Below are 27063 nucleotides of genomic sequence, written 5' to 3' on the forward strand. Positions count from 1 at the left end.
AGTTTTCTTCTGTTCCTTTGATTAATGCATCAAGTCATGCAGAAAGATCAGTGAAGGCTCATGAAAGGTAAAATGAACTCCAGTGTTATGGAAATGGTTAAATCATATAAGGAACATGAACACAAGTGGACTAATTCAAAGAAATAAATGAAAGACTGGGATTTGAAAAACACTTACATTGAACTGGAAAATATCTCACTTTCTAAGTCTGGGGTGGGCAAACGTTTTGGCCTGAGGGCCACATCGGGGTTCCAAAACTCTATGGAGGGCTGGGTAGGAAAGGCTGTGCCTCCCCAAACAGCCTAGGCCCCACCCCATATCTGCCCCCACCCAGTTCCCACCCCCTGACTGCCCCCCTCAGAACCTTCAGCCCATCCAGCTCCCCCTGCTCCTTGTCCCCTGACTGTCCCCTCCCACTCCAACCGCTCCCCCGTCACCCCACCGCCTATCCAATCACCTGGCTCCCTGTCCCCTGTCTGCCCCGCCCTCTATCCACACCCCCGCCCCCTGAAAGGCCCTCCTGGACTCCCTGCCCCTTATCCAACTGCCTCGCTCCCTGCCCCCTGACCATGCTGCTCAAAGCAGCAGGACTGGCAGCTGCGCCGCCTGGCTAGAGCCAGCCATGCCTCCACACTGCCCAGCAGGAGCTCTCAGTCCTGCCACCCAGAGCGCTGGCAACACGGTGAGCTGAGGCTACAGGGGAGGGGGGACAACAGGGGCGGGGCTGGAGGCTACTTCTCCACTTCAGAAACAAGTAGCATGTTCTTGGCAGGGCAAAAAGAACTAGTATATATAAAAGGTCTTTGTTCTGATGAATGCATACAAGTACTTCCTATTGACTTGAAGGAAGACAGTGCAAAATAAAGAGTAAGCACCAGAGCATCACATTATAGGTAAGAAATGAGAAAAAGCAGATGTGTATGTTATTATCAGATCTACAGTACAATAAGCAAATTGGTACATTGTCTTTTTTTCAGCACAGCTGCAATAGTTTATTCATTTTGAGTCTGTCCTCTTTTCTGAATAATGTAGAAGAACGTGAATTTATTGACTGAAAAACAATTTGCTTGAAAATTTAGACTCAATACTATAGAATACCATCCTAGTTATAAATATGGATTTAGCCAGCACTTTTCATTGAAATGCATGGTTCTTTATTTCCAGGCACTCTTTGCCAGAAAACTATAAAATGAGATCTGAAAAAAAATCTCAAGGTGCAGGCATGAAAATTCAGAGGAAGGCAAGATTTTAGCTAGCTCTGAATCCTCATTTGGAACAAAAGTAATAAAGAAGCAAATTCTGTGTCCCATTGTGAATTCATACTAGAAAATCTGATTTTGTTCATTTTCAGCTTTGTAAATGTAATGAGCTAAATTCATCCCTGGTGTGACACCACTGACTTCAGCAAGTTTACATCAAGGATTAATTTGGTCCAACTTTTTTAAATGATGGCTTAACCAGTGTTTTACTCCTCTGCTTTTCAGCTTGACAGGACTCTCTTGTATAATTTACATTCAACTGGCATTTGTTAGCTTGGATTTCTTGTTGTGCAGTGGGACCCTGTGGGCACATGTGCTGTGGAAGGTGGAAGTAGAGGAAAGGGACACACAGGCCTCCCTGGCCAAAGATGATTAGGGAAGATCTAAAAATGAAGGACCTCAACACCTACAACAGCTGGTAACCCAGGCAAACTATGCCCTTGGAAGCACTGCAGGGATAAGATCTTCATTAGCATGTCCTCTTCTGGACTCATCCTCCAATGCATAGACTCATGATCTGTCAAGTAAATCTTATTTCTCAAGCAGGCATGTTCTATGGCTTCAGGGAGAGAAATCTTACTCCTTTTCATGAAATGAATAGGTTCTAATGATTCCCTTGTACAGTACTTCAGATTGATAGTCTACCAAAGCCCATTTCACACTGATGTCATTTTCTGAAGATCAAGACACTGATCATATTTTGTAATCTTCTGCATCACTAGGGGTATCTTTTTGATGTAAAAATTTATATTCTTCTCCTTGGCAACTGAACAGTCAGACTGTGCCCATTTTGACCTGGTGCAAGAGCATATAGCGAAGCTAACAACACATAATGTGGAAGCAAGGACTATCCAAAGCATAGGTGGACTCTTCTGAAGTAGTTCTTCTGGCATAAGTTAAATCCCCTAGAAATGATGCATTACACACTGGTTAAAGCTGTTTCTATGAAGCTGATTCCCATATAAATGAATCCATTCACATTCTCTTATGTAATGGGAGCAGAGGAATTCCTCAGTCTCTATTTGCAATTTGTGCTGAAGATCATCACCAGCCAAACACTGGCAGATACAACTATGCGGTCATGCATCTTGGATATTCTTCTTGAGCATACCTGTGTGATTGCACAAAAAAATGTCCACAGAAATGCCCTCATAGTGTATGAACAAAAATGAAAAACAAGGAGCTGAAAATAATGACTTGATTTTTGTTTAATTGTCTACATTAAGCCAAACATATAAAAATACAGCACAAGTGTTTCAGCAGTGTCTTCCCCAATCTGCTTATGTAAAGTATTTGTGATTAGGACCTACTGCATAAACAGCGCTACACATTTTAAGCAACAGTCCAAGCTACCAAAGGAACAACAAAATATACATTAAGTTGCTGGTTACTATCATCCATCCATCTATCTATCTAGGAAACAAGATAAAAGCATCATATGGGATCACTATAAAACATAGCTTAAGGAAACAAAAGAGTATGAATTTCATTAGAAAAGAAACCTGAAAATCAGAGATAAGCTAAACTAATATTGGGAAGTGGTTATTTTCATTTGTAGCTAGGGGACACTGTCTGAACACAGACACTGTGTCTTTTACAAAAATTATGGATACTGATCATGGCATCAGGATTTGTTGAGGTGTGGGACATACACTTTGTGAGGAAGTAAAGCTTGTTCTCATTTGATTAAAGATGCAGAATCCTCTGACTAGTTTATGTGTCCCTAAATTAAACAACACAGAAGAAAACATCACGTCTGCTCTATTGAGTTTATACTGGCGTAGCCCCATTGTGTAGACACAGCCTACACTGACAGAAGGTTAGGAACACCACCTTCCAAAATGAAGTTAGGGCTTGTCTACACTTGAAACGCTAAAGTGCCACAGCTGAATTGCTGCAGCTGCACAGCTGTAGTGCTTCAGTGTAGACACTACTTATGCTGACAGGAGGGGTTCTCCCATTGGCATAGATAATCCACCTCCCTATCACCAAGCGCTGTCGACACTAGCGGTTAGGTTGACTTAACTGCGCTGCTCAGAAGTGTGGATTTTTCCTGAGCAACGTTCCTGAGTAATGCTGTGAAGCCAACTTAATTTTCTACAGTAGACCAGAGACAGGTCTACGCTACAGATTTAAAGTGGCACAGCTGCACCAGTGCAGCTGCGCCGCTGTAGAATGTCTGATGAAGATGCTCTAAGCCGATGGGAGAGAGCTCTCCGATCAGCTTCATAACTTCCAGTTCTATGAGAGGTGGTAGGTATGTCGGCAGGAGAAGCTCTCCTGCTGACATAGTGCTGTCTACATGGTCGAGAGAGAGAGAGAGAGAGAGAGAGAGAGAGAGAGAGAGAGAGAGTGTGTGTGTGTGTGTGTGTGTGTGTGTGTGTGTGTGTGTGTGTGTGTGTGTGTGTGTGTGTGTGTGTGTGTGTGTGTGTGTGTGTGTGTGTGTGTGTGTGTGTGTGGTCGCTATAATTTTTTCAACACCCCTAAGCAACATGCCTATATTGAAGTAAGTATGTAGTGTAGACCAAGCCCAATTCTTAGCTATGTTGACAGAGGCCCTTTTCCATCAACATAGCTGCATCTACAACGGGGGAAATCTATGCTGATCAGGGTGTGGTTTTTTCACATTGCCTGACTGACGTAGCTGTGCTGATATAACTTTTCAGTGTAGACCAGGCCTTAGAATCTCTACAGATTATTCATGAAAAGTTTAAGGCAGTATTCCCCTGAACCTCAAGGTGGTTTTATCTATCTTTGTCACTTTTAAATACATTTCTAAATTGCAATTCTATATTACAAGAATGTTTTAGAAACTGATCTACAAATATCTGGGATAATGCATGCCCTTTATTGAAATAGTATGTATATGGCACAATACCTGTGTGTTTATTGTGCAATAAAATGTCATCAACTAGATGTTGAAATTACCATGTAAAATTCAAAGTGCCCATTTCTACAGCTGAAGCATGGATTCCATGGGAGTTGTGTATGCAGCCACTGTTGAATCAGAGCCCGTGGGTTTTCAATTGGAGCTACTACATTTATATTTGTTTTTCAAACAGGAACTTTTAGTTCTGTTTTTTATTACATTTTATATTAATAGTTTAAAACCCATCCTGAAAAGTTGAAATTGAGTTGGAAATAACATGGGCCAAGACCTTGGAGGTTGGAGATGATTGCACATTAGTGCTATGAAAGCAGCATTAATATGGGCTTGTATTCCAACCTATGCATTGTTTTTCATGTAGATTATTCTTGACAGGGGCAGCACTAAACTGCCAAAGATGGAGTGTCTGGAACTGGGGCATATGCTCTAAAATACATGGACCATACACCCTGCTCCCACCTCCTGGATGCACCTTCCCCACAAGCGGCTATTGTGGCATAAGCTTACGTGTAGAGTGAGGGGTGAAATAAGGCCCTATATATTTTGGGCCTCATCCAAAGTCCATTAAAGCCAATAGGAGTCTCAATTTATTTCAATGGGTTTTCCATCAGGCCTTTTCCAAGGCTATTTTGTAAGTTAATTTTGTGAATAAGACTTACCATACCACTCATCAACCCATGCAAAAGCCTGTCGGTGACCAATCATTAATATATCTCTGACCACCTGTGAAATAAGAAAAAAGAGGTTTAAAGTATCTTGTGTAGTAAAACATTATAGAAAAATAAACTATAGTAACATCATGGTCTCTCTATAGGGTAGAAGGACATAAACACCCTGAACTTTGAGACTCTACACTGTTCTATGGTGACATACACAAGAAGGGGACATTTGGGAACTATACAATGAATATATTAATATTTGGGCAAGTAGACTGGAACTCCTTTCCCTTCTATCTTAAAATGGAACCTATTAGTTCTTTTCACATATGAGAGGTCAATAACCTTCCAAAATCCTACCAATGTCTGGACATTAAAATACCTGGAGAAGACCGTTTGATAATTGTATCACTAATTAATTAATATTTGGACAAGTGGAATGGATAACTTTCCGACCACTTATGAAAGCTGTAAGATAGCCTGGATGTTGTTATTCTATGAAGGGTACTCATTTCTAATTACAGATTTTAAAAAAATCTTCGAAAAAAATATAATCTACAAAACTTTGGCAGGAGAATACACCTCTACCTCACTATAACGCTGTCCTCGGGAGCCAAAAAATCTTACCACGTTATATCAAACTTGCTTTGATCCACCGGAATGCACAGCCCTGCCCCCCCGGAGCACTTCTTTACCATGTTATATCTGAATTTGTGTTATATCGGGTCACGTCATATCGAGGTAGAGGTGTATATAGAAAATCCTATCCAAAAAGCATGAGTCAAAACCTTTATGGAAAAATTCAGGCATTTTTCAATAAAAAAGGGATTGAATTTGCAGAATAGGAGAAGTTTTTGAAACTGTGACTTTATCATCTTGGAACTCTGTACATGCCCTGAGATATCTGGTTTTAGAAGAAGGAATCTCACATCCAGTGAAAATGAACAGTAATATACACTTGAGAGCGAAGCATGCTAAACTTCAGGAAATCAAATGAATGGTGCAAAAGACATCAGAACTACTGCAGTAAGTCAAACTCAGTTGTGTAGAAACTGTCATTCGGTGATATTTTAATATTACGCTAATGGTCCAGTTCTGATCTCATTTACATTGGTTTCTTAGGATACGTCCAGACTACCCGTCGTATTGGCAGGTAGCGATCGATATATCGCGTCTCATCTAGATGCGATATATCGATCCCTGAATGCACTCCCCGTCAACTCCGGAACTCCACTGGAGCGAGCGGTGGTAGCGGAGTCGACGGGGGAGCCACGGATGTCGATCCCGTGCCGTGAGGAGGGGAGGTAAGTCGGAATAAGATACTTCGACTTCAGCTACAGCATTCCCGTAGCTGAAGTTGCATATCTTACATCGACACCCCGCCCCAGTGTAGACCAGGCCTTACTGGTGTAGTTCTTGTGACTTCAGAGGAGATACTCTTGATTTACATCAGTGAGACTGAGGTTAGAATGAGACTCTAAATCTAAGGAGTGGGCTGAGACTGCCATGGTTTTTGTTCTTAGTATTATGAAATTGGCAGATTAGCATAATGAGAATTAATGAGCTTTTACTGCATCCAGATAGATAACCATTAAAGCCAACAGAGCTGTCAAATTGAAGTAACTCTTTGACCTCACATTCTGCTCTCACTTTCAGTACATTGGGAGTAACTACACTGATGTCAATGGTGTAAAATCAGAGTGAGTGACGTCAGAGTCAGACCCACAATGTTTGTTTAATTGTGGTAACATTAAATGAACTGCTGATAAAGTGCAATACAGACTTTAAAAGCTTCAAGTAAAGAAATGACAGGAAAAAATATTTCAGTCTAGAAGCATTGTATTGTATTCATCTAACAGTTCAGAATTGTCACAATAAAGCTGTTGTTATTAGCACAAATATTATTTTACCAGCAATGGAGGTCTCTTGGGAAAGGATGTTGTTAGTTCTGCCTACTTAAGGATCACAGCACTGGAGATGTTATTACTGGCTGTACTCAGAGGTGGGTGAAAAACTAAGCCTTGGATCTGAATAACTCGAGCCTTTGGGGAAGTTTGTATCCAGAGATTAATTTTACAGCTGGGCCTCTTCTCTTTAATTGACAGACGAAACCCCAGTTCCAGTCGCCCTTGAATGTTAAGGAGGTTTGGAACCAGATCTAAACCTGAACTCCCTGGCTCATACCCATCTCTAGTCCTATTCATGTGCAGGTCAGGATAATTCTCTAGTTCCACTTGGGCTCTAGCTCTTCTCCTGTGCAGGATAACAGCATATAGGCATTCACTGACCTTATGTACAAATTGTTCTACTCTAGTTTGAAGTCCCCAGACTTCAAATTTCACAGTCACCAGTTTGTAGGAGCACATGATCGGCTGGTGTGTCTCCCTCCAGCCTTCTTTTAAGAGGCCTCTCCCTGTCTTCTCTGACTTGAAATGTTTAGGATCCTGCAAAGCAAGGAGAACCACAATTGAAAAACCTTGGCTGAAAAGTCCCCATTTGTTAGCTTGTTAATGTGTCTGTTTTAAGACACAATGGAACCATGCTAATAAACACTAAGTAAAAATAACACAATTTGCTTAAATTAATGGTAGGATATAATAAGATACATGAGGTCAAATACTAGTCTGTTACCCAACAGCCAGAGCTCTGATGGGAGCAGTAGAAACTTGGCGATGCTGTGAAGCTCATTTGGCACAAAAGATATTGTGGTATGGCAGGGCATGACGCTACAGGTCATTCTAGTACAATGCATTATAAGGCACTGTTTATTTCTCAAGGAGCAACAGGTCTATTTCCAATGAGACCTGCTAGCGTATTCTAGAGTTGGCAGCATACATACACACCTGACTGTGCTCCAGCCATACCCCTATTTCTGAAAACCATATCTCTTTTGGCATATCACACCCACAGAACATGGCAGATCTGCCAGCACACTCTTGTGGGTTATCAAAGGGTGTCAGCTGGACAGCCCCTTTGCACGCATCACTACTTGTGTGAAGATCTGTGGCTGACTGCACTCTTCCTCTTCCCTACCCACTGCAGGAGTTAGTTCAGTGTAATGCACTAAAGCAGGGGTAGACAACCTATGGCACATGTGCCGAAGGCGGCATGAGCTGATTTTCAGTGGCACTCACACCGCCTGGGTCCTGGTCACTGCTCTGGGGGCCTTTGCATTTTAATTTAATTTTAAATGAAGTTTCTTAAACATTTTTAAAACCTTATTTACTTTACATACAATAGTTTAGTTATATATTATAGACTTTGTTACGTGCCTGGATGCTCTGCAAGGACGAGGCCCACACACACACGGTGAATTAATTGGCTTTAATGAAGGTAACATGACACACCCGCAACGGGGACTCCAAGTGTTGCTGTCACGGGGATGGGGAACCCAGCGCACGAAAAGCTCGGCCTGGTACGGAGTCCAGGGGCGGGACCGGGAGCATACAGCTATATATACACAATACAAAAGCAACTCATACATATGCAAAAAGGGACTTCCCATAGGCTATGTCCGCCCCTTGGCCAAAGGCCAGGGACTTTCCATGGGCGGTGTACGCCCTTTGGCTGAGGGCCATGCAAACTGGTTTTAACCAGTTAGGAGTGGGTTATAACTGGAGTGCCGCGTCCTACAGTGACCGGCCGCCGAGAAAGCGAAAATACCCTAGCTAGGCCTTGACACAGTCTTCCGCAGTCCCCTACAGACTTATAGAATGACACCTTCTAAAAACATTAAAACATATTACTGGCAAGCAAAACCTAAAATCAGAGTGAATAAATGAAGACTCGGCACACCACTTCTGAAAGGTTGCCGACCCCTGCACTAAAGTGAAAATGCAGGGAGTTGCTCAACCTGAAGTAGCAAGGGAGCCAGATGGGATGACTCCTGTTGAATCTCATCCTTAGCTATAAACCAATTAACTATTGGAAGTTTAAAGTAAATGTAATGGCATGAGAAAATATCCAATGTGTTTTTTTAAAAATACTAAAACTCTCGTATAGATCATGTATAAAGAAACTAGAGAAGGGAAAGCAGAGATTCCATTGTGCTGTATGTCTGCACTTTAGAGCTGGCATGCTAACACTAAAATATGTAGTTGTGACAGTGCAAGTGGCAGGAGGGGCAAGCTGCCCCAAGTATGTACCTGTCTGAGACATTAGGCACATACTCAGGTTGGCTAGTGCCTTCTGCCATTCACTTCACTGTGGCTATGCTCTATTTTTAGCAGCTAGCTCAATCCGTTAGCATGCCTAGATCTCGATTTGGGAAGTACACCCCCCCAGTTTGAAGACACTGTATACATAAATCCTGCCTGCATTTTATTTTGGGACTGTCTCTGCACATCATTTGGATGGAAAATAAACAGAAAAAAGTCAAGGGTAAAAAACCAAACAAAAAAACCAACACAGCCAAGCTTCATTATCAATGTGTTGGAAGCAGAGTTACTCACCTGTGTGCTCCTTTATGAATTTATCAAAGGCCTTATCATCTACTGCCTTATACCTTGTGTACTCATTTATAACTGTGCAAAGTGAATGCAAAGAAGCCATAAAATGCTACAATCCTGATTTGATAGCATTTTACATGCACTTTGCGCAGGTGTCAATGACAACACAGGTCATGAGGGCAGTGAAGAATCAGGGTCCTAATGTTCAAACCAACTGGGAGCACTGGAAAATTATAAAGAACTCTGTCTCTGAGGTTGAGGAAGCAAGTTAGATAAATTTTAAGCCTATGAAATAACTACATTATGGATATAATCAGCAGATGGTAAAATGTACAAGTTTACATCATCTGTTTGAGGTTGAGCATGAAACTTTACCAAGTTGGAACCTCCAGTAACAGCTCAATCATGGTACCTTTGGACAAAACCCTGAAAGGATTGTAATTTCAATATCAGCTATTTGAAAGCCAAGAAGTATGATACTAAATATACTGTTTGATGGGGCAGTGAAGCCAAGACAATTGCTATTGAAAACAAAGACATTACATCCAGTCTTGATTCTTAAAATGAAACAGCTTTCCAGGTTCTCAAAATTCATTGCACATGTAATAAACTGTATTTTAAAAATAGGGATGTTTTGGAGATATGGTCATGAGAAGACAGCCAACTTGTTTTCAGGGTTTATTTTAAACAACACAAAAGGTTGTTTAGGTTTAGGTAGGATAGACAAGACACACTTAGAGATTAGTTGCTGTTTATTTGCATTAGTTTGTTCATTTTTATGTATCTGGCCTTATGTCTATACCTGCTAATTGCACCATGTCAATCTTCATTTTCAGATGAATAAGGACAGGGAAATAATAATGAATTTACAATGCAACTCCTTGAATCTACACTCAAAATCAAGTTCAGCTGTTCCCTACTCCCTGAGACCTTAATCCAGGAAAGCTTGTGCTTAAGTCCAGACTATTCAGAAAAACACTTAAATATGCACTTCACTTGAGGCACAAATTTCAGTTATGTCCTGAATAAGAGGCTGAATAAAGATGAGCTAGGAAAGAGGCAAAGTGGTGAGACTACTCTGTTTTTATTTCCTGCCACTCACTGTGAGCTTCTCCCTCACTTGGTGGTATTCTTTTTCGAATGTTTATAGTTAGCCCCAATGACTTGGCTTGTGATTTGATTCATAAACTGAAGCTCTACCATGAACCTTTCTGGTTACTAAGCTCAAATGAAGAGATGTTCTTTCCATCTTTCTGAAAATCATTACTTTCACATCCTTCTCTAAATGTGAGTGCAAATACTCTGCTTTCAGCCCTACAACACTGTAAAAAACAAATCAGCTCCATCACATGGCAGAGTAACATACCGCTTCATATCACAAATCACAGTCACATAATGTTTGCCCATCTTCTCATTCAATAAAACTTGACCTCAGCTTGGTCTAGATATTTGGAAAGAACTGTTATATAACTCATAATTGCCTGAAGCAAACAGTTCAACAAAAAAATGTAAGATGTGGATGTGGAATTCTAATAGATGGATCCACGAATTTAGAAACGGTTTATAGCAACAATGTAGATTGATTTCAAATATTCTGGTACAATATGCATGCAGTAAATAAGTATTCTTCTTTGAGTGCTTGTTCATGTCAATTCCAAACAGGTGTGTGCGCATCACATGCAATACAGCCAGAAGATTTTTCCCCTAGCAATATCCGTAGGATCAGCCTGGATGCCCTCTGGAGTCATGCCTTCATGGTGCCCATTATAGGGCCCTGCCTACCCAACCCTGCCTCAGTTCCTTCTTACTGCCTGTAATGGCTAGCTGGAACTCCCTGTTGCTCTTGCCTTAGAAGCACGTGTTAGCAGTGTTTGTGTATATAGTTTGTTAATGTTAGATAGTTAGTGTAGTAGTTTTTTCCTTCGGGGGGGGGTCTCCCCCACCAATGTTTTTCCCCGGCACCGGGTTATGTCTTGGTCTCTGGGCTTTAAACCATGCTTGGACTGTGGCAGGTTTATGCAAAAAGTGACCCACACACTTCATGCTTGAAGTGTCTCAGCAAGGGGCATCTTAGAGAAAGGTGCAAAATCTATATAAGTTTTTGCCCCCGGACTCTTAAAGCTAGGAAGCAGTGCCTCCAAGTATTGCTTATGGAGACAGCACTTTGGCCTCAGTCAGAGCCGGGCGTAAGCGCCACACCCTTGGTGCTCCAGTATTGTCCATGCATGAGCCGGTGCCAAAGAAGGACTCTGCTAGAGACCCTCAGCACCACCATAGCTCTGCCCACAGGCCCCAGATGTTGCACTCCCCAGTGCCCCACAAAAGGAAAAAGGCTGACACAGGGCAACTTGTCACCAACCAGTTGGCCAACACACCCCCATCGGGCACCCATTTGGTGGGGATTTCATTGACTCCTGCCCCGAGATGGGTCCAGTCGAATCCGGACCAGCACCGCTCATCAGCACACCGCCACAAGGCCTCCAGCTCCCCTCCAAACTGGAGGCATTCGAGGCAGCAGTGGACCTTTTGGCACTTACAGTGCCACCCTCACTTTCTAGGTGAGAGATCGCCAGCACAGGTTCCAGGCCTGATACATTCCGTGGGCAAACCGGCGATGATGTCGTCCATAAGACCACCAACCCCATTGCATCAGCCTGTGGCACAGGTGGCCATTGTGGGTGAACCACTTCCAGCCCTCCAGCTGGCATTGCTATCCAGCACTAAGCGACTCCGCCCCTCCATGGTCATCACAAGCAGAGACCTCAGAGTCAGAAGCGGAGTCGTCGTGCTCTAATAGGAGCAAAAGATCCTGCTTCCACTGCAACTGACAACCCTACCTGGCACCGTGGCTGGGCCAATGGCAGGCTCCTTAGTGGCCCTTCTGGACACCCTGGGCCTATCACCAGAACTAGGGTTCCAGAGTGGCATTGGTGGCCTCAGCTTCTTTCAGGCTGGGCATCCAGGTGGGGACACACCCGCTGATGTCAACGATCTTGGCTCCGATGGAACCATCGATGACTGAGGCACCAATCATACCATTGGCAACTGGGGTGATGTTTGCAGCACCACCCTCAGCACTGATACCAGCACCACTCATGACGCCAACTGCAACATTGTTGAGGGCACCGGTCCCGATGCCAACTGTGTCACCAACCATGGCACCGGCCACGGCACTAACTGTGGCTCTGGCCATGGCACTGACCGCAGTGCAGCTGCTCCTTGCCCCACGGGACCACAAGGGGCCAAGGGCAGGGAACAGGCCCCAGTACCAACCACCATCTCATCTTCCTTATCGCTGGATGATGCGGTGACGGGTTCCTCAACGACTCCGGCCTTAGAGGACACTAGGGTCCTTCAGCATCTGCTGAGATGGGTGGCCCAGAACCTTAATATTAAAACTGAGGAGGTGGTGGAGGAGGCCAATCTGATGGTCGACATCCTCTCCCCCCACTCCCCGGGCCATTCCATATCATGCTGCCGCTGATTAAAACTTTCAGCAATGCCACTAAGACTCTGTAGCAGACCCCGTCCTTGTTGCCTCCGACCGCTAAAAGGCACGTGTGGAGGTTCTCTGTTCCCTCTTGAGGATACGAGCATTTATGCACAGTGTCACCACACATTGTTAAAAACATTGGATAAAATATTCAAAAGTGCCTATGTGACTTAGGAGCCTAAATCCCATTTTCAAAAGTGGCATAGGCTCTTACGAGCCTCACTCCTGTGAACTTTAAATGAGACTTAGATTTCTAAGTGCTTAAGTAATTTTTGAAAGTGGGATTTAGGAGCCCAAATTGCTTATGTACTTTTGAAATTTTTGCCTTTTATTCTTTTAAGGAATTTTCATGTGGTTTCAGATGATCTCTAGTTCTATATTAGTGGAGAAGAATAATGTTATAATAAACTGATGATAACTGCTAATATCAGATAGTGCTAAGAGTCACATTGACCCATACATGCAATCTATAGTTTTAAACTTCAATGATCATTTCGGTTAATGAGGAAGATACAGCATATGAAGATTTCTCAGTTACTATTTCATGTTTTTAACTGTATACTTTGTACTACATCAAATCTTATTTTCCAGCTGCAGATGCGTAGATCCATGATCAATTTTCTTTTATTAAACATTTTTTCAATTTAGGTATTCTGTGTTTCTTATTAGCAGCATGGATGTTTCTTTCATATCAGTGAGTAACTTCCTGCTCTTACTCAACTAAAAGTGGACCATTGATGATTGCTCTTAAATGAAATGTTCAGGTAGGGTCTATCTGACCTGGATAACATCTTATTTCCAGATAAGATGTTATCTGGAAACTTCTGGTCCAGAATTTGTCAGGCTGATAAACTAGAAGTTTATCTGCCACATTGGGTTATTGAGTCCAGAGGTTACCTTAAAGAATTCTATTTTTATATACTTAAGGCAGGGGCTATCTTTTCATTTTATGTGTATACAGTGCCTAGTATAATATTTTCCCCACCGCAGCAAGCCTCTAGATAAAAAGTTCCAAATTCACCCCAGATAACTCCATCAAAGTCAACAGAATGACCCCAGCGATGAATGTGCCTCAATATCCAAGTTTCCATAGTTTATCAAAGGAAACTAAACAATGACCATCTACATTGCTTGAATATCTAATTGCAGCTGGGATTTGTGTTTTGCTCAAACCATAACAGTTATCAGGAGGTTACAAAAGGCATTTTGTTCTTTTGGAAAGTTAACTCAGCACACAACTATATTAGTGATGAAGACTCTTCCTTAGCTGTTGGTCCACAAACAGGCCACGGATATCTACTGCATTGCTCCTGGCTGAGAATCCTTTTAACAGTGACCACACTGGATGCTCACAGATGGTCTCTTGGTTCTCTTTAATCACGCCCATCTGTTTGAAGGACTAGTCATACATTGGCTGGAGTGCTTAAAGCACAGGTGCTAGGTGGTGATAGACCTGGACAGGCAACCTGCATAGCTCAAGAAGTGCCAAATCTTTTATGGTAAATCCTTCCTTTAAGAAAACATTAACATACAGATATCGCATGATGCACCTTTACGAATCAGGGCTCGGAAAGGCAAAGACTGTGGGGAGTATATTTCCATTACGGTACATTGAAAATAAAGGGTCAAATCCTAAGGACATTATTCAGCAATTAGTCAGTCCTTGCTCAGGCAAGCTGGTATTCAATTCAGTGGGAGTTTTGCCTGTTTGAGGACTGAGTAGAAAACTGAGTAATGTGGCCAAAGGAGCACAGCTCCAGTAAAAAGAGGAAGAATTGTGAGTCCAATTTTTTGTCCATACCCCTGAAAATTTATCCCAGCGTTTGCTGACTTTGGTCTTACACCTAGGAAAGGTGCAGGTACTTTACAGAAGAGAGTATCTGTCTGTCTTTGGTGGTAGTTCTGTTGCTCCCATTGCTGTAGTATCTAAGGGCCTGATCCAAAGTCCTTTGAAGTCATTAGAAATCTTTCTATTGAATTCAGTGGGCTTTGAATCAGGCCACAAGTACTGAGTACTGTTCCAGATGCTTTGAATTAAATTTTCAAAAAGGCAGCTTCCATTCTGAGGGTGCAGTTTGTTCCTGCAATTGGGTTGCTCTTCTAAATCTGAGGACCAGCTCCTCCAGCTACCTGATGGAGAGCAGAAATCAGGTAGCAGAAGAGCCAAGTATTCTGATTTGCATTCACAATCCATTTTGCAGTCACAAATTGCATCTGCAGAAAGGTGGCCAGGTTTGGCCTTTTGAAAAATATACCTCTTTGTATAAAAGGAGGCCACGGAGGGAGGGCCCAGGTTACCTGCCTGGCCTCCTCATATTTGAATGGCACTGCAACTGCATGTGCCAGATTGCAATGCCACTTATTCTGATGGAGGATGACAGGTCCAAATGTGAGTGACACTATTGTCCTGAGTGCTAGGTCGCAAAATCATTCACTCAAATTTGGCCCAACCATCCCTGTGTCATGCCAGGTGGGACGGGGCTCTGCCGTTACGCCACCCTACTCTTCTACACTAAGTTTTCTCAATATTCGCATTTCTCACATGCAACCACCAGGGACTTTTCTTGCAGCCACAGCCTCCTGGGCTCTGATTGTGGGGGTGGGGCAATGTAGCAGCCCCTCCCCCTCCCTGTTGCTCCTGGATGCACAGCCTTGGTCTTGGTTGCTGGGGCCGCCAGCAGGAGTTGGGCTCTGCCCCCATCTGGAGATACCTGGTGCACACCCCCTGTAAGAGCAGGCAGCCAATGAGTGCCCCATCTTCCCAGGTGCAGTGGGGCTCAGGCTTTGGGCTTCAACCCTGAGGTTGCAGGACGGCAGGCTCTGTCTGTGGGGCTTTGGGCTCCAGCCCTGGACTCTGGCTGTGCAGTGGCAGGTCCCAGGCTCCAGTCACACGGCTTTGGGCTCCATCCCTGGGCCCTGTCCCCCAGCCATGGGGCTTCAGGCTGTGGCCATGGGGCTTTGGGCTCCAGCCCCCTGCTGCCACCCCTGACCCCCCATCCCACCCAGTCCCGGCTGCCTCCCACAACTCCCCATCCAGGGCTTAATTTGTTCCCAGGATTGCCTGGGCTGAGTAAGTCTGTTGTGAAAACTGATACTTGTATGTTTGTTAATATCACTTTTCACAACAGACCTGCTAGCTAGCAATACATAAATTACAATGATTTGGATATGTATATGTGGATATTTATTTGCTTTTCCTAAAGCTAATTAAGTATTTTTGGAAAAAGTGTGAGAGCAGCCACCAGCAGGAGCTGGTGACCACACTTCGAGGCCACCAAAACTTTTGTCCTGAGAACCCCTAACTTACCTTTCTGTTTTCCAAAATAAGTGCTCATCTCATTCAGAAAAATCAGGAATTCATCCAAATATTTCTTTGGGCATTACAGAGAATCTCTTTTCGAAATGAATTTAAAATACTCCTTGAAAGGGGGACAATCATTATACTCTTGGATCCGTGTATTTTGTATCTAGTGTAAATCAAGCACAGAGGCAGCAATCTTTTTGCTTTGTTAGCACTTGATACCTAAAGTGCTGTTTTTAGAGCACTTTGTACTTGGCAATACAACGTAGTGCAAACACAGAGCAATTTGTGCCTTTCCCTAGCAAAATGACTTTATCAGATGAGTCTGCCTCATAAATTATATCGGACAAGCTTTGAGAGAGTTGGGGAAGGATGTTCGAAACCATCCATATACTTTGGTTGATGAATGTTCTAGAAAGGACCACACTGAGGTACTGAATTCTGAATGCTATGTTTGCCCTAAAGTTAAATGATTAGATGACTTCAGTGTTTAAGGGAACAAGGCTCATACAAAGGCTTTGCTGTGCTGAAGGGTACACTTTGCAATTTTTGGACTAAAGAATACTTTGCTATTCGTAAAAAATAAATCCCAGATTTCTGTGGGAGTTCACCTCAAAAGACATATTGTTACAAAGCTTACACTCATCATTAACTCGCAAAGTTGTCATGGCCAGATCAACCCAATAAAACACACACAGCTACATTCTGATCTTGAGACATTAAATGGTAGGGTTAGGAATATGAAGGGCAGACAACATTTTAAAGCCACCATTCCAATCCCATTGAAGACGGTTGAGTAGCACTGGTGTAACAGAGCAGGGCTTAAAATTTTGTCTGTCCTCTTACATTCTTAACCTTTAGTTCCCAAGGCAAGAGTAAAGTGACTTATCAGCAACAGCTCAGGGGAGGGATTACGGGTTAATTCAGTGAAATCTAATCAAGACACTTCTCTGAAATTAAGTTCTTGCACTGGCTATCAGGAAGACATCAGATCAAGTTTAGGTTTTGCTATTTACCTACAAGTCTTTATGTTCAAGATTATCCCTGGCCCTTGCCAATGCACCAATCCTGACCTGCAGCAGCCAGTGCTGGGCCTATATGACTTTGTCAGCTTTGTACTAGAAACACTCCTCCTAGTCTACTCCTGGGGCTCTCTTGCTCTCCCAGCACTCCTGGTGATTCACCTCCATGCGGGGATTAGCTCCGAGCACTGGGAGCACAGCCTGTTTACACTAGTGCTTTAAAGCGCTCAGACTTGCTGCGCTCAGGAGGGTGATTTTTCACGCCTCTGAGCCAGCAAGTTAGAGTGCTATAAAATGTAAGTGTAGACAAGCCTTTAGTCTCCAGAAGTGAAAGGGCAGTGGGCTAACACTGCACCTTTTTATCCTCCTACAAGTGGCTTTTTGGATGCCTCAGACAAAGATTCTTTCTGGTGCACAGATTCTTTTTCTTAAACTCCTACCAGGGAACATTCTACCAACAGATATTTGACATGAAGTTAATTTTTTTTTTAGTCCTAAACTAAAGATCAGTTTGTTTCATCTAGCATTTCAGAACTAATTCTTCGTGACTGTATTTTGAACTGTGTGACCTGGCATTTCATCAACAGCTGTGAGGGGTAGGCTTTGGATTTCAGACTGTACGTACAGTGCTCCAGAAGGCTATGTCAGTGCAAACTCCTACTAGTATATTTTAATTGTAAATTCTGTATTTCATTTTTTAAATATTTCAGTTTTTATTTGAAGTTTATAAAAATAATTTCCCTGAGGCTGCTAGATAAATACTGCTTTACCCCAAATGTCAAGACAATTCTGCTATAAAGCAAAGACATTTAAAAAAAAAAGCACACGGTTCTGTGGCACAGAAGCACACGGTTCTGTGGCACAGACCATCTCTAGTATATATGGTCTTGTCTACACAGTGGAAATTGACAGGAATAACTAACTATTCTGGCATAGTTTAGCTACTCCAGAATAACACCTGTGTAGACACTATTCTGGAATAAAAGTGACTTTATTCCAGAATTATTACTCTATTCTGGAATAATTACTCCACTCACAAAGCAAAGTCACTTTTATTCAGGAATAGATTCTCCACAGGGGGACTATTCCAGAATAGCTATTGCAATATACTTATTCCAGTAGACAAGCACAGTGATTGATATGCAAAGTGAAAAGGGATTTAAGGACATTAGACCAACATCTGCTCCAAGATACTTCATAGTAAATCTGGGTTGATTCCATTTGAGTTAATGCAAGGTGTAACTGGGAACAGAACAAAGACATTTGGCCCTTTGTTGCTCTAGCACTGAGCACAGGCTTTGATATGCTTCATGAAACTTTCCGTATCAGAAAGTCTTAAAGGAACAGTTTTCATTATAGAGGGAACATTTTGTTTTCTTCTACTCTGACACTTTAACAAGCTGAGATGACAAAAATGATTGATAAAAATGGGAATGGCCCTAAACTCAGACCCAGCAGTCACCATCAGAAAACAACATAGCTGTGGCATACATGGAGGACACATGGTAATCTAGCCAGGCATTCTACAAGCTACTCAACTGGTGTTAGTAACTACAGGGAGATTTTCACTTGGTTCTGCTTAACCCAAGCTGAATTACTATACTGACAATTTAACACACTTTTACTATGGGAGCTGAAGCAGCTGTATTATTTCAAATGTCATCATTCTCTGTGCGTGAGGTATAATACAGGTTTAGTTATTCTAAAAGCACCTCGACAGTGGCAAGTTGGACCCATTAAAACACAGCTGTTTTAATGGGTCCAACTAAACCCACTAAACAGAAATTGAAGGAGAACTGTGGCAGCTGCATGAAATCTTTCTATTTGGAGGTAATTTAAAAAGCTTACTCCCTGTCCCCCAACTTCAGCCACTTTGCTATAAACAGGAAATGAAACATTGTTAATCTGAGAATTTAGATATGGTGGTAAAGAACACTTTGCATAATAGTTCAGAGCTACGATAAATGATTTGTTTATGTGAATTGCTCACTTGAGGCTCTCATTCTTGAGCAGTAGCTCAGCTTCCCACAGCTCCCACTGGCTGCAAGTGGCCGTACCTGTGGACGCTCAGGTAAACAAAGCATCTCATGACCCGCCACTGGCTTACCATGAATAAGCTGCAAACTAAGTTTGGGAACCCCCTGCTCTAAATCGAGCCCCCCGAAATGTGAGTCATAGTCACTCAGGAAGGTGGTAGCAAAAGTTTTGATGATGAGAAACACACAGAGGGTACGTCTACACTACGGGATTATTCCGATTTTACATAAACTGGTTTTATAAAACAGATTGTATAAAGTTGAGTGCACGCAGCCACACTAAGCACATTAATTCGGCGGTGTGCGTCCATGGTCCGAGGCTAGCGTCGATTTCCGGAGCGTTGCACTGTGGGTAGCTATTCCGTAGCTATCCCATAGTTCCCGCAGTCTCCCCTGCCCCTTAGAATTCTGGGTGGAGAGCCCAGTGGCTGATGGGGCAAAAATCATTGTCGCAGGTGGTTCTGGGTAAATGTCGTCAGTCATTCCTTCCTCCGGGAAAGCAACGGCAGACAATCATTTCGCGCCCTTTTTCCCTGGATTGCCCTGGCAGACGCCATAGCACGGCAACCATGGAGCCCGTTCAGCTTTTTTTTTTTACAGTCACCGTATGTGTACTGGATGCTGCTGACAGAGGCGATACTTCAGCGCTACACAGCAGCATTCATTTGCTTTTGCATGATAGCAGAGATGGTTATCAGTCGTTCTGTACCGTCTGCTGCCGGGGTAAATTGGCAATGAGATGACAGTTATCTGTTGTTCTGTACTGTCTGCTGCTATCATGGGTGCCCCTGGCTGAGGTCGGCCAGGGGCGCAAAGGCAAAAATGAGAATGACTCCCCGAGTCAATCCGTCCTTTATGGTTTCTAAAAATAGAGTCAGTCCTGCCTAGAATATGGGGCAAATCTACTTGAGAAGCAGTGTATCAGAGTGCACAGCTGCTCCGTGCCAGATCCTGCAGAAATGATGAGCTGCATGCCATTCACGAGGGGTGCCCCTGCAACAACCCCACCTGTTGCTTCCCTCCTCCCCCAACCTTCCTGGGCTACCATGGCGTGTCCCCCCCATTTGTGTCATGAAGTTATAAAGAATGCAGGAATAAGAAACAGTGACTTGTTAGTGAGACAAAATGAGGGGGAGGCAGCCTCCCGCCGCTATGACAGTCCAGGCAGGACATTAAGCGGTGTGGGGGAGAGGAGCCCAGCATGCCGCTGCTATGACAGTCCAAGCAGGACAGAATCTTTTCTTTACACACGAAAGGGAGGGGGCTGATGGAGCTCAGCCCCCCAGTTGCTATGATGAGGACGGTTACCAGCCGTTCTGTACCGTCTACTGGGAATGACCAAGAACCATTCCTATTTTCACCCAGGCGCCCCCGGCCAGCCTCACCTGAAGCCAGCCAGGAGCACTCATGGGTTGATAACAAGGACGGCTACCAGTCCTACTGCACCATCTGCCACCGGAGTGGATACTGCTCTTCACTGCTGCAGCATCGCGTCTATCAGCAGCATTCAGTAGACACAGGGTGACATTGAAAGAAGTCAAGAAACGATTTCTTTCCCTTTTCTTTCACGTGGTAGGGGGAGGGAGTAAATTGATGAGCTATTCCCTGAACCACGCCGGACAATGTGTCTGAACCTACAGGCACTGGGAGCTCAGCCAAGAATGCAAATACTTTTCGGAGACTGCTGTGGACTGTGGGATAGCTGGAGTCCTCAGTACCCCCTCCCTCCCTCCATGAGCATCCATTTGAGTCTCTGGCTTCCCGTTACACTTGTCACGCAGCACTGTGTAGCCTGTAGATTTTTTTTTCAAATGCTTTGGCATTTTGTCTTCTGTAACAGAGCTCTGATAGAACAGATTTGTTTCCCCATACAGCGATCGGATCCAGTATCTCCCGTACGGTCCATGCTGGAGCTCTTTTTGGATTTGGGACTGCATGGCCACCCGTGCTGATCAGAGCTCCACGATGGGCAAACAGGAAATGAAAATCAAAAATTCGCGGGGCTTTTCCTGTTTCCCTGGCCACTGCATCCGAGTTCAGATTGCTGTCCAGAGTGGTCACAGTGGTGCACTGTGGGATACCGCCCGGAGGCCAATACCGTCGATTTGCAGCCACACTAACCCTAATCCGATATGGTAATACCGATTTAAGCACTACTCCTCTCATCGGAGAGGAGTACAGAAACCAATTTAAAGAGCCCTTATATCGATATAAAGGGCCTCGTAGTGTGGACGGGTACAGCGTTAAATCGGTTTAACGCTGCTAAAATTGGTTTAAATACGTAGTGTAGACCAAGCCAGAGTGTCATCACCAATAATTGTAGATAGGAAGAACTTCAGGGAAGACACTGAGGTACAAGTGAAGAGAGCTGAGTGTAACAGCTAGACCCCCAAGTCCAAACTGAATTAGTTCTTGAACAAATGTATGGGCCAAATTCAGACAGAGTTGCACTTACTTGCACCCAGTCTGAATTTGGCCCTTTGATTCTCATTTAGAGTTATATATGGAATGATATCAACCCATTTTCTTATGCTGGCTCTATGAGATTACCCAAGTTCTCATTGCAAAGTTTAGTGGTTTTGCTAGCATGTTTGCATACACAGAACTGTGACCATGTCCAGCCCTTGTGATAATGAAGGCTCATGTGGGTTTAGATAAACCTTTTTCAGATGCCTTGGACATTTACAATGCTCAGTATATGCATGCAAAAAAGGCAGGAAGTGAAGATTGTGGGGTTTGGCTGATCCAGTGGTTATCTAATATACAAAATCCATTAATACCTGAGCCGTTTTATTTATTTATAAAATTCTTTTTGCACCTATCCTCAAAATACATGGGTACTTTACAGCAATAAAAATAAATTTTCCTTTTGAAAGGGCCAGATTCTCAGCTGGTGCCAATCACTGTACCTCTTTGAAGTCAATTTATACCTGAGGAGCTGCCTATGTTTGTGCTTGCCATCAATAAAATCCTGTGATTCAGTAGTGCTTTTTTGCAAACATTGAAGGATGAGACCGTCACTCTTAAATGGATTAGGATCATTTAGATGGCTCTGGCCAAGAGATCACTCAAGATTATCCTGAACAATCATTGGTAGACATCCTCTAGGATGCTCCTGGCTGAAATGATAACAGCTCTTCAGCACATGTGGCCCCTGGGTGACTATATCTTTGACTCTTCAACTTGTAGCTTTTGTTTGTTGCCTTGGAAGAGGAGGGGAGCAAATATATGTTACATGAATTACACTTCCCTTCCCCCCACTTCAATCTTTGTCCTGTTCTCACAAAACACATTTCCCCTGTTTAATTACAGCAGAAGTCAAAGTGCGCCGCAAGACTCCAACTGGAGATTATGTACATGAAAGACCTGTCTTCTGTAGCTTTGGCTCTATTGTTTATGTGAAAATAACTGCTATGTGATGTGCAATGGAAGGGAAAATACAACCTCTTTAACCGGACTTATACATCCCTACAAATATATTAGAATAAGATACCTCTTTTAGACTGTGGGCTCTGTGGAGCAGGAAATGTCTGTTTTGTTTGTACAGCGCCTAACACAACAGGACTCTTGATTTCTCACTGGGGCCTCTAGGTACTACTGCAATATTGATATTAATATTAATAAGAATATAATCTTTATGTGTAATACAAATAGGTCCAGCTTTTCTGAACTTTGTTAAAGTTAGTGCAGCTGTGAGCATTTACGCCAGGAGAAGATTTGGTCCATAATCCATGGATTGGTTCATAAACAGAAACTCAAAGAAGGGTCACAATCAAATTGCAGAAGGTGGCTTTTCATGCAGAGGCCCCTGAAATATTTATGATATTGATAGTCAATTTACAAAGATGGGGGGAGGGAGAGAAAGGAAAGCTGAATGCCTCAGAGCTAAAAATAAACAATTTGAGTCACAAATATTAGCCTAATAAGAAAAAGTATGTTGTTAGTACAATTTTCTCTGATCACATTAGCACAGGAATAATGATCCACCTATACAAATAGACTAATCAATAAACACTGACATATTACAAGAAGATTCAACGCTGCGTCAAGTGAAAGGAGAATCTGGTCTGTGTATTGTAAATTGTGTAGAAAAACCCCTTTGAACCACTCTGAAAATTTTACATCCATCTGTTTTTAGTAGAAACACTGTTAATTGTACTATGAAAAATACAAAGGACCAGATTCTCATCGACACTATGGTCCCTTTATGCTAATGGAGCCTTAAAATGGGCAGAAATTATATATACACCTTCTTTAAGGCCCCTTTACACTGCCAGAGTAGACTAATAAGCCTTAGTGTAACTGAGAATCTGGTCCATATTCTTCATATGGGAGTATGAAAACACAGCTTGGAAACCTCTGAGTGTACTGAATCAGTTTTTAGAAATTCATTACCAACTACCAAATACACACTGTATTTTTTTTTAAATGAGTACAGGACACTCTCCCTCTAAATATTTACTTTTCCCTTAAATTGGAATGACGGGCATCTTAGCTCTCGGTGTTTTATTCATTGCTGAAGAAACTTCTATGGTCTCTGCATAAATTATGTTCAAGCACTAAGAGAAACGTAACAGTTGTTGGGATATTTTTGTTGTTTAACAACATGAAAAAACCTCTCAATATGCTTGAATCAGAGTCATAGATTTGTCCTTGAAATATAACACATGGTCTTTGAAACTCTTCACTGAGTTAACATGAAGTTGTTTTTCTGCTCTGTAAAATAAACCTTATCAAAATGAAATTTAATAGTTGCGTATTAAGGAACCATAAGACATGCTTAAAAGCTATTTGTTCTCTTTATGTTTATAGTATCTTGAAATGCATATTGAGATGAAAAAATATAACTTGATTTCCATAAAACATGGCCAAATACTGCCAGTTTAACTGCATGTCTGTTCTCTGCAGCTGTTATTCCTAAATGGTACTGGAAGACCATGGGATAGAGTTAAGATATTGTGAGGCTGGTGAGTCATTTCATAAGGTGACATATAGCATGGATTTCAGTACGCAACAGATGGCTTTTACTCTACAATATACTTATTTTTCACTCTCTTAGAAATACAGTTTTTCACCGTCTGTATTATGATGAGTAATGTATTATAAAAATTTCAATAGGAAGTATAAATAGGAGATCGTAACATATGGCTTTCACTGTATGAAATACAGATTCCCTATCTTATACAAATATTTTCACTGGCAGTTCTACATTTTCTATCCTAAAAATGGTTGTGCAGTCTTGTTGTGCACTGTTAAACAGCCACTGTGCTCCACCCCTGCTATGAGGATATTACTGGGTCCAGCCTCCCTTTCTGCAGAAGCAAATTGTGCCTCCAGAATGAACAGCAGGCATGAATCGGAGTAGTTCTCCCTCTAGCTACCTGCTTTGAGCCTGCAGTTGGGTAGTGTGAGGCTAACATGCTCACGCTTGCCACTGAAGGGTGAGTGTTAATTCTGCAGCTGTAAATTGCATCCACCTAAAGGAGGGAGCCCTTCAGCACACTTTAGATTATTGAAACACATGGCTGAAATTGTCAAAGAAGCTTAAGAGAGTTAAAAGAACAGGAGTACTTGTGGCACCTTAGAGACTAACAAATTTATTTGAGCATAAACTTTCGTGGGCTCAGCTCACTTCTTTGGCTGAATTAAGAGAGTTAGGCGCTCAGTCTTCATCGAACTTCAATGAGTTTTGGGTGCTTACATCCCCTAGGCTTCTTTGAAAATCTCACCTTATATATTACATAGAAAAAACGATGTTAAAAGAACAGCATTTAGGTTATAACGTTGAGCATTTGAATGTTAGGAAATGCCAGATTTATGGTTGCTCATGCAAGCTTAATTCAGCCCCTTTGTGCTTTGAACTTGTGCCCCAGACAAAGCAGGGATCCTATGGAAAAAATAGTATGTTATCAAATAATTAAAGACTCTGCTATAATGCATATGCAGTGCACAAGAGGGCAGAATAGCATAGTTATTTTATATGTAATTATATTATGTGCATTGTAACAACTTCTCAGCATGCATCTTAAGTAAAAGTTTTGAGCTTGATAAAGGAATCACTTGGCAAAATTCTATGACCTGTGTTATGCAGGAGGTCACACTAGATGATCATAATGGCCACTTCTGACTATAACATCTATGAATCAGCAGCAGCCTGAACCTTCAGGACCACAGCACACACTGCTACCACCTGAGCTACAGGACTAACTACACTAGCTAGCAGCAGCAGCAGCTGTGGGTGGACCAATGGGCTAAAGTACTGGATCTAGGGGATGGCCAAGGGGATGATGAGCCTGGCCCATGAATCGCTCTATCTCCTCCTTCCCCACAGTGGGAATTGGGGAACTTCCTGCCCCACCTCTGGTGAGACCAGGTGATGGGTCTGGGGAGATTTCTGGGGTGGATGGAGGGGAAGCTGCTCCTGGTAGGTGGGGGGTAGGGGTTCCTGCCCAATGTAGTGCCTCTAGAGGGGGACCTGGTCCACTGGGGTCATATGATGGACACAGGGGTGGAGAAGAGCCCAGCCCAACTCTTTTTCCTCACCCCTAACACTGCTCCCAGGTGTTCGCAATAAAGCATGTGCTGCAGCAGCCCAGCCTTAGAATGTTGGTGTTAGTTATTATTTAGGCAGGCTGCCAATGCTTTCTGAGGAATGCAAGCAAGAGAAAGAAAATTGTGATTTTGAACAGTTTATAACAACACAAGTCAAACAGAATTTCACAGAACAAAGACAAGGCACTTCTCCACCCTGAGAACATTTCCTCTGTTAAATATCAAAGGCCTGTTGTAAACTGGAGATTTAAGAACTTCTCAAAGAAAAGAATGCAAGTGTCTTTTATAATGGAAATTGTTAGGCAACCTAAATATAGGGGTCACTTCCAGATCCCTCTATAATCTATAGCTCTAGCCCACATTTTTAGACTAATGACCTGTACAATTTTATTTGAAAATACAAAACTAGTTTGAGTCTTAAGAACCCTTTCCTAGCCCTGTCCTTCCATATACATAACAGTCCCATCAAGGACCTTTTATAATTCAAATGAACATCTTACGATCTTAAAAGAGATCCACACATTTTGCATATGGATACCATGTCAAACAAAGATCAACCGGAAGCATGTCTGTTCCCTGTAAGCAGACTGCAGAGCAATCCATGTATTGTTTAAAAGCCTTCTCCGATGCTGTTGAAGAAAAAGAACCTATTTTTGACAATATTTTAGCACTGCAGTGGAGGATTCTCTGAAGCTCCTAGTAAGCAGCATCTGGGTTCTGCAACAGGGGTCAAACATGTGGAAAAAAACCCTACCAGTGACAAATGAACTCTAGGCTACATTCCTTCTTCACTGTTCTATACTCTTACCTCTGATTCTTTGTAATAGCGCTCAGGAATTTCATCACAGGCAATATCGATAAAGCAGACTTCTCGCTCAAGATCTTTGGCTTCGTTGTCAAAAATCTGCAAGATTTAAAGAAACTTTAACTTTCCAACAGGACAGTTCCAGCTGCAATAGTGGTTACTAGGCATTTTGAGGGACTGAGCCAATGGCTTGTAGAACAGCAGAGCGCACAGTGCAGAGGAATCTGTCCTCATGCTTGGAACGCTTGCAGCAGCACTCAATGTTCCACATAAGACCAAGCCATCCGTAGAATCCAGAGTCCCTGTACACGTGCCAGAGCATGCAATGAGGCCCAGGGGAGAAAGTGGGCGTGACCAAGGAGGCAAACAACAAGCAATACATTCCTAAGCAGGACCCAACTGCTGCTTAAGAGGAATGTGCAGCAGCCATTGTTTTGGGCTATTTAATCACTCCTGCTTCAAGCCAGGAGGTACTGGACTGTACTTAACAGTGCCCCTTGCTGCTTCTCTGCTCCATCCACTCCTTTCCATGTCACTGTGCACACCTTTGTAGGCTCCAGACCCTAGTGACTACTGGATAAAGCAGATATTTAGTCAAAGGATT

The 27063-nt window shown here is 42.8% G+C and overlaps 1 protein-coding gene and 1 long non-coding RNA gene across 2 annotated transcripts in view; one reads left to right on the forward strand and one right to left on the reverse strand.

Annotated features, from left to right (window-relative positions):
* PITPNC1 (phosphatidylinositol transfer protein cytoplasmic 1) overlaps window positions 1-27063 on the reverse strand; it is a 194348-nt gene that overhangs the window by 12688 nt on the left and 154597 nt on the right. Inside the window, exons 7-9 of the mRNA XM_050920709.1 lie at window positions 26463-26558; window positions 7091-7246; window positions 4806-4869 (exon numbers count right to left, since the gene is read on the reverse strand). Of these exons, the coding sequence (XP_050776666.1) occupies window positions 4806-4869; window positions 7091-7246; window positions 26463-26558 (316 nt within the window). The remainder of the gene's footprint in view (window positions 1-4805; window positions 4870-7090; window positions 7247-26462; window positions 26559-27063) is intronic.
* LOC127032997 (uncharacterized) lies at window positions 5967-10314 on the forward strand. Its single transcript, XR_007768992.1, has 3 exons — window positions 5967-6106; window positions 6908-7012; window positions 10087-10314. It is a non-coding gene; the product is annotated as an uncharacterized LOC127032997 (long non-coding RNA).

The sequence above is a fragment of the Gopherus flavomarginatus genome, chromosome 12, assembly GCF_025201925.1.
Source record: "Gopherus flavomarginatus isolate rGopFla2 chromosome 12, rGopFla2.mat.asm, whole genome shotgun sequence".
Taxonomy (NCBI): domain Eukaryota; kingdom Metazoa; phylum Chordata; order Testudines; family Testudinidae; genus Gopherus; species Gopherus flavomarginatus.